General features: G+C 45.7%; 1 protein-coding gene across 3 annotated transcripts in view; it reads left to right on the top strand.

Annotated features, from left to right (window-relative positions):
• Positions 1 to 4,607, top strand: part of MGLL (monoglyceride lipase) — a 111,041-nt gene extending 106,434 nt beyond the window's left edge. For all 3 annotated transcript variants that reach the window (XM_032802728.2, XM_032802726.2, XM_075073153.1), the window contains exon 8: positions 474 to 4,607. In XM_032802728.2, coding sequence (XP_032658619.1) covers positions 474 to 599 — 126 coding nt within the window. In that variant the 3' untranslated portion in view covers positions 600 to 4,607. The remainder of the gene's footprint in view (positions 1 to 473) is intronic.
• Positions 4,608 to 13,141: the final 8,534 nt, after the last annotated feature.

Consider the following 13,141-nt stretch of genomic DNA (forward strand, 5'->3'; position numbering starts at 1 on the left):
CCTGGTTTTTCCAAAGGCGATGAGCACTCCCAACTCCAGCTGAAGTCAGTCAGTGCTTCAGGTGCTCAGCACTGCTGAAGAAAGTTGTCTCAAGTCAGGAATCCAAAATCAGAGGCCATTTTTGAATCTGTGATCATATGTCACATTCTCCTGTTGGTGAGTCTTCCCCACATGGAGAGGGGAGCATAAAGAACTGCAGGAGGAGAAGGAATTGTGATTGCAACACCTCAAACCTGTGCAGGGAGGACAAGTGTGAAACAGGATTTCCCAGGTTATCTCCCTTGCTGAACCAGACTAGAACTCAAGTTGGTGGCGTCCCTTAATTTTCATCATTCACCATGTCTAAGAAATACAGGAATACCGACGAGACATGTGCAGGGCATGTCAGGACTGCAGGCACTGGTGAGTGGGACCTAAGGGCTGCTTTGTTCTTGGGGGTTTTGTCTGAACCTGTGTTCTTTCTCTGATTGCAGGTGTATGACGAGGCCTATCATGCTCTCCATAAAGAGCTGCCTGAGGTCAGCACTGCTGTGTTTAAGGAAATACTAACATGGATTGGTCAGAAGGTCTCAGCAGCTGGAGGACCCAGCCACACTTAAGCCGCCTTGTTACCTTCTCAATGGTCTTCTGGGGATGGAAGTTTTTGTTTGTTCGTTCATTTGTTTTTAAAAAGTCTCTCTGGAAAAGATTTAACTTAGAGGGACTCTTAGGACATTCACATAGGAGGGACACACCACTCAGTCATTTAAAGAGGCCATTGCCCTAAAGCAGTAAAGGGGGATATGGCAGCAGAAGTTGTCACTGAAAACTTTCCAGATTGGTTATTGTACTACAAGACTCCTGTTCAGAAAATCCCCACTACCACCACCACCCATGTTTTGTTTTCTCTGGAATTCCTGATGTGCCAAGGCTGTTTTTATTCTGCAATAATCTTTGGAATGTTCAGTAGTTCTGCATCTTTCATTTCACTCTGTTTCTACTCCTGCGGAGTACGGTCCCTTTCCCTGCTCCCGCAGTTGGGGAACATACTGTATAAGAAGTCTTTATCCTTGAGAAGGGAACACTAGAGAGAGTTAGCAAAGAAAGCTTGGGGATGGGGAGAGAGGAATAATTCCGTACTTGAAGGTGAAAAGCTAATTTTCTAGGTCAAACCAATTTGAAGCAACCTCTTTTAGCACATGAGGTCTGAAGGGTAGGGACCTAGCCTACCAGTTTGCACTCTAGAAAGACTTGTTTAACAGCTCTTTAATTCCCAGCACCAGAGCAGAGTTCACAGAGGAGAAGGACTAATGTAGAATAAGATACTTAAAACCTACTGAGCACACACAAACCATGTGACTTCCAAATACCAAACCCTCTCCCCTCTGCAAGAGGAGCTACTCTGTAAATATTCCTAGGGGCTGCTTTTTTAAAAAAAATTACTTGTGCTACTGATACTTAAGATGTAAAGTCAAAATTTTATTTAAGAGGAAATGTTAATATACTATATGATGTGTATCTTGGCGGCTTAGAGAGCTGTCACTGAGGAAGGGAGCAGAGTTTGAAGAAGGAGCTAACTGTCCTCACCCCTGCACTGTGGTAGCCATGGCAAGGTTGTTCCACCATGGTCCATTCCTCTCATAACTATTCTACAGCAATCATTTGGCCTTTCCCCCTCATCAGCTGGAGATGGCCAGAAATGCTAGTCAAGCTCAGAACATCTAGTGAAGGGAAGGGCATTGAGATGGCTGACATGTACCCTCACAGTCCACTTATTTACTAAGAGCCTCATAATGTTATTAGGTTCCCCTGCAAGCTCTTCTAATTCTGTGAAATGGTCATTTCTTGGGTGATTCTCCTAGATTTAGCAGCCGTGTCTTAGCTGGGTGGCAATGAAGGATCATGAGAGGTAGGTAGGCAGTTAAAAGCAGATCATAGAGCACACTAGGTAGCCAAACATCTGTATCTGAATATTGGGGCTACATAGAACAAGCTGTACACAAGGATATTAATGAACTACCACAAGGACAGCTGCCACCAGAAAGTTTGTAAATCCAGCAGATTCTGATACTGGTTGAAAGCTACAGATCCAAGTGCCAGAGCTGACTGGTCTTTCATACCGGCAAGGCTAGAGGAGGACTTCTAGGAGAACTTTCCATGTGAAAACTCACTCACATGGCAAGTGAGCTTGCATCAGCCTGTTAGCTTTTCTTCTGGTAGTTGGATTACAGCTCTTCTACACGGGGAAATCTACTGCCAGAACTATACTGTTATACCACTGTGGTTATGCCTGTATAAACTCTGTGTTTAAACATACAAGTGTACACACAGTTATACCAGTGGACATTCTTAGATCAGTTATACTGGTATAATTGTACCAGGATAATTTTGCCAAGCAATGCCCCATGCAGACATGCCCTTAGTAACAGGCCTCTGCCCACATGCAGGAGGGAGTTTAGCTTTTTCCTCCCACTCCCTTAGGCATTCCAACAAAAAGTCCATGAAAGTTCTGCAGAAGATGGTGGAAGCATTTCACCACAGGGAAAAGCAAGTATCCTCCATGGCTCTCACTGTAGAGGGGGCATGTGTCCTATACAGGCATTATACAGCAGCTGGAGCTATCACAGGTCCTCGCTGCTCCCTTTCCAACTCTGGCCTGGAGGAGAATAGGGTAGTATTCCCATCATGAGAGATTGCTGCTGCTTCAGTGGCTTGTAAGGCAATGTACCACTGTTACACCAATATTTCACTTCCCCTTGAAACCCGTTCTGGCAGGACTCAGGAAAGGTAACCTTGTGCAATAACAATAAGCATCAGAGACTGACTTTCATGAGCTCAGACTTGTTCTTTAATAAGGGTTTGAGAAGTTAATGGAAGTCACCTTTGTGCTTGCAACTGTGTAGTGCATCTAATCAGAAATGCTGTTCTTTACAGATTGGCTCTGGCATTTGTACAGCTCTGGCTTCCTGGCTGCAATCTGAGAAATCATTGTAGATCTCAGCAGTTCAGCTGGACTTGAATTTAAAACCCTGTTCCAGCCAATCAACTGCTACCACCACCAACTGTAAATCCCCTACAATGGCTTTTGGGTATCAACGCAAGATGAAGCTCAGGCATTGCACGCTCAAGAACTTGTTGCTGCATTGTTCTCCTATAGGTCAGTCCCTCCCACACACAGTAACCATGAGATGGGGAGCATGGAGACATTACAGTAGTGGGAGACCCTGCCTACCTCTTAGGCCTCGAGCATGCATTAGGATAGGTGTAATCACACAGGGATGTGTGCTAGGGTAATATGGGGAGTACTAGAAGTATTTTATAAATAAAAAAAGAGGTGATTAGAAGGTATGATTTTCAAAAGCACACCATGTTGTCCTGAGTCTGCTACCATTGACTTAAATTGGAGCAGAATTAGTTGAGTGCTGAGCTCTTTTGAGGAGAGAGGAGAGAATCTTAAATGAACAAGCACTTGAAAAAAAGAACTAACCCTACAGCGTGATGGGCACAGCCCTGCTGCTCCTTAGAACCTGTATGTGGCCATAGGAAGGCCTGGGGTCAGTGCCTTTGATCAGTTCTGTTCTTTAACCTGAGAGACAGCTGCTTTCCTCCTGAGCTTGGAAGCAATATATAAGAAGAAAACAATTTATGATGAAAAGAAAACCTGTCCTTCTGCCCAGCTAAGCTCAGCGAGGTCACCCAGGCAGGGGAAACTGTGTTTGAAAATAAAATGTTCGGATGACATTTGACACAGCTGAGCTTGCTGCTGCTTTCAGACAATTTTCAGGAGCACTATCTTTTGGGAAATTGGGCCTTGGGAAGACCTAGCTGAGAAATTGAGGGCTAGTTTCTAAAAGACTTGAATAGAACTCAAATCTCATTGTTTAATTAGAAACAGAGCCAGACCCTCAGCTGGTGTAAATGATTGTTCTGTTGAATATAGACTCCAAGATGCAGGTGTAAATCAATATAATTCTAGTGAGGTCATTTGTGCTACACAGATTGATAGCAATTAGGGATCTGCCCCACATTTAAACTCTTGCTGCTCTAGTTGATCCACTGCCACAGGTCCAAACTGATTTAAACTGGCACATTTAGTCTCCACCAGGCCCTAGTGGAAATCCTTTCCTGAGCAACTTCATTAGCAGCACAGATCTGCCACCAATGGAAATGTAATTTAAATCTTTATTTTCAAATCCCAGGGACACTTGAAGGGGAGCATTGCTGGCCTTATGAACTTCCAGATTGCTCTGCTGATGCAAACGAGGATAGTTTCCCTCTGAGAATAGAATGCATTTATGACCGAGCAATAGTAATCTGTAACTACTGTATATACCACCTGTACCAAGCATAGCATCGAAAGACTACACTCATAATGTGTAATGCACACAGTTTTCTATTTAGCCTGCTCTTTTTATATTGGTCACCTTAGCACACTGTCAACATAAACCTGTAGAGATCACTTATTTTTCCAAGTAATTTCTGAGCCTGTCATTCCATTGTGCTCCGGTTTAATACAATATATACACGTGCATACATGTATTTTCAGTGGGAAAAGTGTGTACAAGTTTAGGATTCTTTAAAGGAATACAATGTATATTGCAACTAATAATAAAGTTATGTTTTCTGAATGTGGTGTATTTTGGAGCGTTATTTGCTGCCGTCGTCAGATTATATTGAAAGAACAGTGGAAAGAAGAGGGGTTATTATAACACTTCAGCTTTGGGAGGTGGGGAATAGTTGAGCCACAGATATAGTGCTGAACAGCAATCTGCAGTGTAGCAACATAGCAGGTGCAACCAACCTTACCACTTGTCATCTTGTCCTAAACCTGCAATGTAAAGGTCAGTTTACACTTGGGGTGGGGAAGTCTGCACCAGTGTAGCTATACCACAGTATACCTAGGGACTTGGCTATACTTGCAAGTTACAGCGCAATAAAGGAGCCTTGGGTACCCTAGCTCACTCCCTATCCACACTGGCAAGACACGTAGAGCACTCTGATTCCATGGCTACAGCGCTCCTGGTACTCCACCTCAGTGAGAGGAATAACGTTTGCTGCACCCCCACTGGAGCGCTACAGCACCAGTGTGAATGAGGTGTTGCATTACTGCGCTCTGATTGCCCTGTGGAAAAGTCCCATAATCCCCTTAAGTCACGTGGCCACTTTTGTCATTGTTTTGAACTTGCTGTAGGAATGCAGATATGCCCTTTCAAAGCTCCGTTTCTGACAGCCGGATGCTTATCTGCTCTGGGACAAAGGAACCATTACTGAGGCATGCTGCTTGCTTTGAGCGAGTGAGAGAGAGGCGGGGGGTAGGGAGGGAGGTCTGCTGCTGTCTGAACTTACAAGACAGCATGCTGACATGCTCTTTCCCCACATACACACAACACACTCCCTGTCACACTCCATCCCTCCCCCCACATTTGAAAAGGACGTTGCAACCACTTGCATGCTGGGATAGCTACCACAATGCACTGTTCTTTGTGACACTGCAAGAGCTGCTAATAGGGCCACGCCAGTGCGCTGGCAGCTGAGAGTGTAAACGCTTGGCAGCGTTTTCCCTGCTGCGGTCTCTGAAGGCTGGTTTAACTCCCAGCGCTCTACAACTGCAAGTGTAGCCATGCCCTAAGCCTGGTCTATACCTGAAACTTAGACTGACCTAGCCACATCGCTCAGGGGTATGAAAAATTCACACCCTTGAAAGAAGTAGTTAAGTCAACCTAAACCCCAGTATAGACCCCACTAGCTTGACCGTCAGCCTAACGATTGCCTCTCAAAAGGGCAGATTTACTGTTGTGACAGAAAACCCCTTCTATCACTGCAGTAAGTGTCTACACTAGAGCGACGTAGCTGCAGCTGTGCCACTATAGCATGGACCTACCCTCAGGTTTGGATCAGAGATGCTTCACTGATGCAAGGAATCCAAGTGTAAACAAGGCCTGAGCGTTCCAGGGAAGGGCCTGTCCTTTCGTTACATGTTTGCACAACCCTGAGCACCATGGGGACTGGATCCTGATTGTGCCCCTGCCACTCCCATAATCCAATAGCCTGCCCTAATGCCTTCACTACACAGCAGTAACCCTCGCTGGAAGGGACTGTTCACCTTTCCCTACAGGCCAGTTTTCAAGGGCTTATAAAAAGCTTTGAAAAGATGACTCGGACTAAAAAGTTACCAAACTAGTTTTTAACCCCATGAGAGCTGTTATTCTACAAATACTGAAAGCAACCCAGAAGAGTTTGTAACATTACAGTCGTAGAAATATTTTTAACGCTACCTTTGGCCATGGCTGCAACTCAGAACCATGCTTTGGAGACTGGGGGGTTCTCCTTTGAAACAAAAAGTTTAGGAGGCTGGTAGTTCCCAAGTTGAGGTTCACTTGTCCCTTTGGTTACATTCCAGGGGCATCCTCAGAGCGTTAGGGCTTGTACCTCACACATGAAGGTACAAGCCCTTCCCCGAAGACCCTACCCATCTCCTTGAGCACCTCCCCTTTATAACAAAACCCTTTATAAACTAGGGCCCCAATCCTGGAGCTGCCTCTGCACGTGCAAACCTGCTGTGCCAGACAGAGCCCGCTGAAGTCCCTGGGGCTCTATAAAGGCCAAGAGATCCAGTCACATGAAGAGAACTGTAGGATCAGGGCCCTAGATACATAGCTGCACAACCTTGGGCAGAGAGGTGGGTTATGACCAGGAACACAAGAAATGTTTTCCTCTCATGCTCCAGCCCCATTTACAAACAGCACTAGAGGATCTTTGTGCAAGGAGAGCAGGGAGTCACCTAGTTTGAAGAGGCTTCCGTGCTAGCACCCCCCCCCCCCCCGCCCCCACACATACATCAGTGAACTACGTGGGACTCACTTCACATACGTACTAGGGTGTCCAGTTTTCAACCAGAAGAAGTCCGGACACCCAATCCAATTATTGCGAAGCACGAGTCATCACCTCATACCTACTCTATTCAGCCAGAGTCACATCCTACTGCTCAGGTGGCTGCAGCTCCCAGGCTGACTCTGGCAGCAGGCTAAGTCCTCCTGCCCCTACACGGAGGGAGGGGTGGAGAGGTGTAAAGCAGTGAGCAATGGAGGGAAGGGGAACGGGCACGAACGAGCGGGCGGCATATGGCGGGAAAGGGTGAGGCAGGTATATGTTCTGGCACTCCTGCTGGAGCGTCTGGTTCTTAAATATTAGCAGAGTTGGCACCCTAGCTTATTTTAGCTGCTACTGTAGAAAGGGAAGTGCTAAATTAGCATTCCTAAGAATTCAAGGCTCTGGTTTGAGTAGTCGAAATATTTCAAACCTGATTTGTGATCAGGAAAATCATTGAATAGTTTGGGCGCTCAGTTCAATCCGTTAAACAGATCCGTCTCACCCTGCTTGAAATAGTCTCTGAGCGCCTTTCAAGGCTATTCGAGTGATGCACGAGCGCTGCAGGCGAGACCATGGCGCACTGTGTGTTATGTGCAGCACCCAAGGGCAGGAGAGGGCTGGCCAGATCCAGACCATAGGCACTACTAGTCCTAAAAAATATGCATAATAGACCTCACGTTCACAATGACATAGATCATAGACTTTAAGGTCAGAAGGACCATTATGAATCAGCTAGTCTGATGTCCTGGACAACGACGCCACAGACTCACCCACCCATTCCTGTATCAACACTGTGTCTGGAGCAATTTAATCCTCAAATCACAGGTTAAAAGACTTCAAGATGCAGAGAATCTTCCAAGCAGGTGACCCATGCCCCACCTAGCAGAGAAGCGCGAAAACCCCCAGGACTCTGCCAGCCGCCTGGACAAAATCATCCTTCCCGACACCAATATGGTGCTCAGGCTAAAACCCTGAACATGTGGTCAAGGCTCCACCAACCAGACAACCAGGAAAAGAATGGCTCGGTAGTAACTCAGATCCCAACTCCATCTATACATCCCATCAAGCCACTGGGCATATTTACCGCTAATAGTCAAGACAAGTTAATTGCCAAAATTAAGGCTATCCATTATACCAGCGCTCATAAACTTATCAAGCTTAGTACTTTGAGAAGCCAGAGTATGGTTTCTGCCTCCTATTCCCTGGAAGGCTGTGCATGAACTTTCACTCCTATGAGAGAGAGCGAGGTAATTTGCAGAGTCGTAATCTGATGATACCCAGTTTATATCCCATTTGGTCCTCTTTGTTCCACATGGGTACTGAGAGCCTCAAAAAGAGTCTACATCACTCTCTCTTCCCGGTATCACCGATATCAAGATTTACCAGACGCAGCGAGAGTCTCGCGAGCATTGTTCTCTTTGGTTAGGCTAAACATATCAAGCAAGCTCTTTGAGTCTTCCTCTTGCAGAGAGACGGTTCCTTTTTCCGTTTTTCCTCCTCAGATTCATCCTATGCTAACCCTTCTGTGTACCTCGTTCCAGTTTTCTGCAACTCCATTCTTCTAAAACATGGAAGACCAGAACTGCAACACAGTATTGCCAATGAAGGTTAACTCACACAGTGCCTTGTTCTATAAGGTACTAACACGCTCCTTTAATCGTCAGTGGACATGACCTGCACCTGATGCATATCCCAAGACCACATTAGCTTTTTTCACAGCACATCACCCCGGGGAAAAAAATTTGGCGTGCCAAGCATCCAATTCCATAGAACAACTTCTCCGACGGTCTTCCCTCCTCTGTTCTTCCAGCTGATGCCTCCCCCAGCTTATAGACATAGTTGTTATAGTTAATTAATCCAACTAAATGCCTATGACCTATGCCACAATTTCACTAAATTAATTATCTATACTTATTACTGCCAGTTTACAAGGTCATCGCTAGATCCTCCTGGTATGATATCCGACGCTCTCTATAAATTGGCAAACCTCCAGCACTTTGTGTCATCTGCAAACTTTATTAGCACATTCTCACTTTTTGTGCCAAGGTCAGTAATAAAAAGATTAAATAAGATTGGTCCCAAAACCAGTCAGTGAGGAACTCCACTAGTAACCTTCCTCCAGCCTGACAACTCATCTTTCAGTATGACCCATTGTAGTCTCCCCTTTAATCAGTTCCTTATCCACCTTTCAATTTTAATATTGATCTCCATCTTTTCCAGTTTAGCTAATAATTTCGCATGTGAAACCATATCAACTGCCTTATTGAAATTGAAGTAAATTAGATCCACTGTGTTTCCTTTGTCTAAAAAAATCTGTTACCTTCTCAAAGAAGAAGATCAGATTGGTTTGGCATGATCTACCTTTTGTAAAAACCATGTTGTATTTTGTCCCAATTACCATTGACCTCAATGTCCTTAACTACTTTCATCTTCAAATTTTTTTCCGCCAAGACCTTGCATATTACAGATGTCAAACTAACAGGCCTGTAGTTGCCCGGATCACATTTTTTCCCTTTCTTAAAGATAGGAACTATGTTAGCAATTCTTCACTCATATAGTACGACCCCTGAGTTTACAGATTCATTAAAAATTCTTGCTAATGGGCTTGCAATTTCATGTGCCAATTCCTTTAATATTCTTAGATGAAGATTATCTGGGCCCTCCGATTTAGTCCCATTAACCTGGTAGAAGCCAAATTCGACCTCGATTGTGGCAATATCTACCTCAATATCTTCATTCCCATTTGCCATCCTACCAAGTTGTTAACATTTGAAAATTGCCCTTCTGCCCATGTGCAGCACTGTCCTGACATTAATAGAGGCATTGAGATCCTGACAGTTTCACAAAGGAGAATTAGGGCTCGACCTTCAGCTGTCTGTCAGTGTAGCTCCATTGTGCTGATAGAGACTAGAGGAGGAGCCATTGTGGGTGATTAGGCACATCATATGCATTTCAGTGTTTGAAGTCAGATGTTCAGACTTAGGTAAGAGATGAGACTAGACCTCTGAGGCTAGCAGGAGCGAGCACCCTTTAATACATACAAGAAGAGAAATTCACCCATAAAATGCTATAAAAAAGGAACATATGTGTGCTAAGCTCAAGGAGTTTAAAATAAAGTAAAGGCAAATGCTTCTTCCTGAACACTTCACGTAAGGCCTTGGCAGGAGGACAAAAGAGAAGAGGCCTTTAGCTAATGGGAGATCACTGGAAGGAAAGCGACATGCAGACTCAGCAGGCGCCAGGCCAACATCCTTTTAAACTTTGTGAGGAGCTAAAAGCACGACTTTAAGCCAGTGAACATCACTGCACATCGATTTGGAGATTCGGACTACCTAGCAGGGCAGGGTGTTAGCATCCCTGCTTATTGAAGCAATAGTGTAAAAGCAAAGGCTTGCACCATATATCCACACGCCTTGTGCTGTGTGTGGCAAAGTGTCTGCCAGTCAGTTTTCCAGTGAAACTGTCCTGCCTGTTTCTGTAACACATTTATGAAAAACGTCTGCACCTCACGAGACCTCGTTTCTGTTCCCAGCTCTGTCCTGACTTGTGATCTTGGGCAAGTCCCATCACTCTTTGCCTCCATGAGAAGAAGGAGAATAATGATGTTGACCCAGCTTGACAAAACACACGAAGAGGCTCAGCTGAAAGGTGGCGTAAGCACTAAGGGGTATTATTGCACATAAGGATCTGGGACACCAAGTCAGCTGCCTCTTTACACAATGCTCTATGATCAGAGTCTCCCAACGTTTATTCCCATCTAGTGGATACAGTCAGACCTAGCTAACAGAAGTCAATTTGCAAACTCCAGTTTTCTGAAGCCTAGGGAAAAGCCAGCTTTTTACTGATGCATTCAATTGCAATCTGACGTGAGCAGGAGCATTGGAGAATAGCTCAGAGTCCTGACATAACGCATCTCTGGCCTGCACAGCACACACCTGGAGGGGACATACAATTGTTTAACAAAGCTCTCTGAAGCCAGATAGGAAGTAGCAGAATCATAAACTAACCTCTAAGTGCATGGGCTTCTTACCTTCAGCGAATCCTCCATTCCTTCCCTAACCTTGTCATTACACAAGGTGAAGAAAAAGCATATTTTCCCCATCAAAGCGTCACAGAGCATAATATGACCCATCTTATTTGTCACAGCTTAAGCCTAAACACAAGAGTACAGTAATTAGCTGACAAATGTGCACAGTGCAGTGGGAGTGGGGAAAAGCTGCAGTGAAAGGAGGGCACTGGTTGTAGGGGGTTACAGCTTTGCATGCTAGAGTAGGGCAGCAAAGACAGACATTAAAATCCAAGCCTGCTGGCACCACTAGAGTATTCCCCCACTCAGTAACCCATATGTGCTCAGTGCACTGACCAGAGGCTGGGAACACCTTGAAAATGAAACCAAGTCCAGGGCCTCACCTGGGATAACAGTGTCCAGGCATCAAAGCTGGTCTCAGAACACACATCACAAAGGTGGGTTGAGGTCCTTTTGGTTTTGGATTATGTCCAGCAAAACCCCTTTGTTTGGCTAGGAAAAAAAAAAAAAAATCTACCTGTAAAATACTGTCAGGAACCTAGTGTGGTCTCTTGTGATGGTGAAGGCTGAAGAGACACGGGGAAGAGAGTTTAGGGGGGAAAGGGCCAACCCAGTAAAATGTCTGGGATCTGCAAGGCATTCAGAGCTATTTTCTATCTCGCCTTTGCTAGTAAGGCAGCCCCCTGCATTCCAGTAAAAGCCCTTTGAGACCCCACTGAGAACTCATGATGCTGAGTTTCACTGAACTCGCCAGGTTCAAAGAGAAGATGGGCTGGGAGAGAGCTAGCCCACATTTTGTGCGGGTGTGTGTTTGTGTGTGGGGGTGTGGGTGTGTGCGGGCGGGGAGGAGGGGGTGGAAGGACACTGCTGCGAAGGAAACGTTGCGTCTCAAGGCGAATGGTGCACATAGGATAGCTGTTGTGTGATCAGCACTGAGGCAAAGCTGGAGGAGTCCTGACAGGTTCCACTGGGAACCATGTAGCGCTAGAAGGTCAATCAACCTGACTAAGACACCTCAGTGGGAGATGAAGAGATCAAAACTGAGAGCACACAGAGTGGGTGATTTCTATAGTTTCTGGATACTCACTACTTAAAGGACTAGATAGTGACCTTAGACACAGCCCTCGGAAATGAGAAGCACGTGAGTCACATCACACCTCAGGGTATTGTGAGTCTGACTCAATCCTCTCACACTTCCTTCTTATTCTAAGGAGAAACTATTTGGAGATGATACATCACATTACAACCCACCCCAGCCATGCTGACTCAGTTAGCTGGCCAGAAGTAGCAAGGGTCAGATCATAGGTTCTACATTCCCTGAGCACATTTCAGGGAGCAAGCAGGCAGGTTGTGAAGCACTTCTTAACTTATAAACCCAGACCCAAGGTCCTCGCCACCCACACAGGGACATAATGTGCACAGGGGCAGTTCTGATTCTGCTGCACAAGTGTCTAGTCCAAGTAAGAAGCGTGCTCTCCATGAGAAGCAAATGGACAGATACTGAAATCTGGTAAATCCAACCCTTGATATCATCAGCCTGACTAAAAAAAGCCACAGAAAGTCCCCAAGGCCTGAGTCCAGGAGAGAATGCCTGAGCAAGCCAGATTCCAACTGATTATGCTCATGTAAACCTGTGGAAACTGAAATCAAGGCAGGATCCAGATCAGACCTTGGAAGAATCCACACCACTATCTGAAGTAGATGCTCTCTAATAAATAAAAATTATAAATATAATATATACCTCATAGAACTGGAAGGGACCCTGAAGGCCATTGAGCCCAGCTCTCCCTGCCTTCACTAGCAGGACCAAGTACTGATTTTACCCCAGATTCCTAAGTGTCCCCCTGAGTTTAGCGGGCCAATGCTCAAGCCACTGAGCTATCCCTCCCCTCCAAAGGTCAACTGCTGTGTGGTCCTCTTCTATAACGATCTCTAATACTGGTGCAGTGTCAGTGTGGGCAGGGAGCATTAGTGTGATAGGCACAGTGGCACAAACAGCCCTTCTGTCCCACCGCACAGCAGGCACCACTTAGGTGCAGGTCTGGTCTGCTTCCTCCACTCTATGCTGCACATGCTATTGAGCTCAGTCGCATGCTTTTTTCTCAGCATCCACAGAACTGCCCTGCAATGAACTCCTTCAGCAGCCAGCATGAGCATCTTGCTGGAGCAGGGTGTCACTTGGTTCAATAAGCATCGGGGGTGGGGGAGGAAGAGGAGAAATCAAGGGCAGCGTGAGGACACTGCGTGAGCTCTGAGCTCACTGCA

Source organism: Chelonoidis abingdonii, chromosome 17, assembly GCF_003597395.2.
Source record: "Chelonoidis abingdonii isolate Lonesome George chromosome 17, CheloAbing_2.0, whole genome shotgun sequence".
In the NCBI taxonomy this organism is placed as follows: Eukaryota; Metazoa; Chordata; order Testudines; family Testudinidae; genus Chelonoidis; species Chelonoidis abingdonii.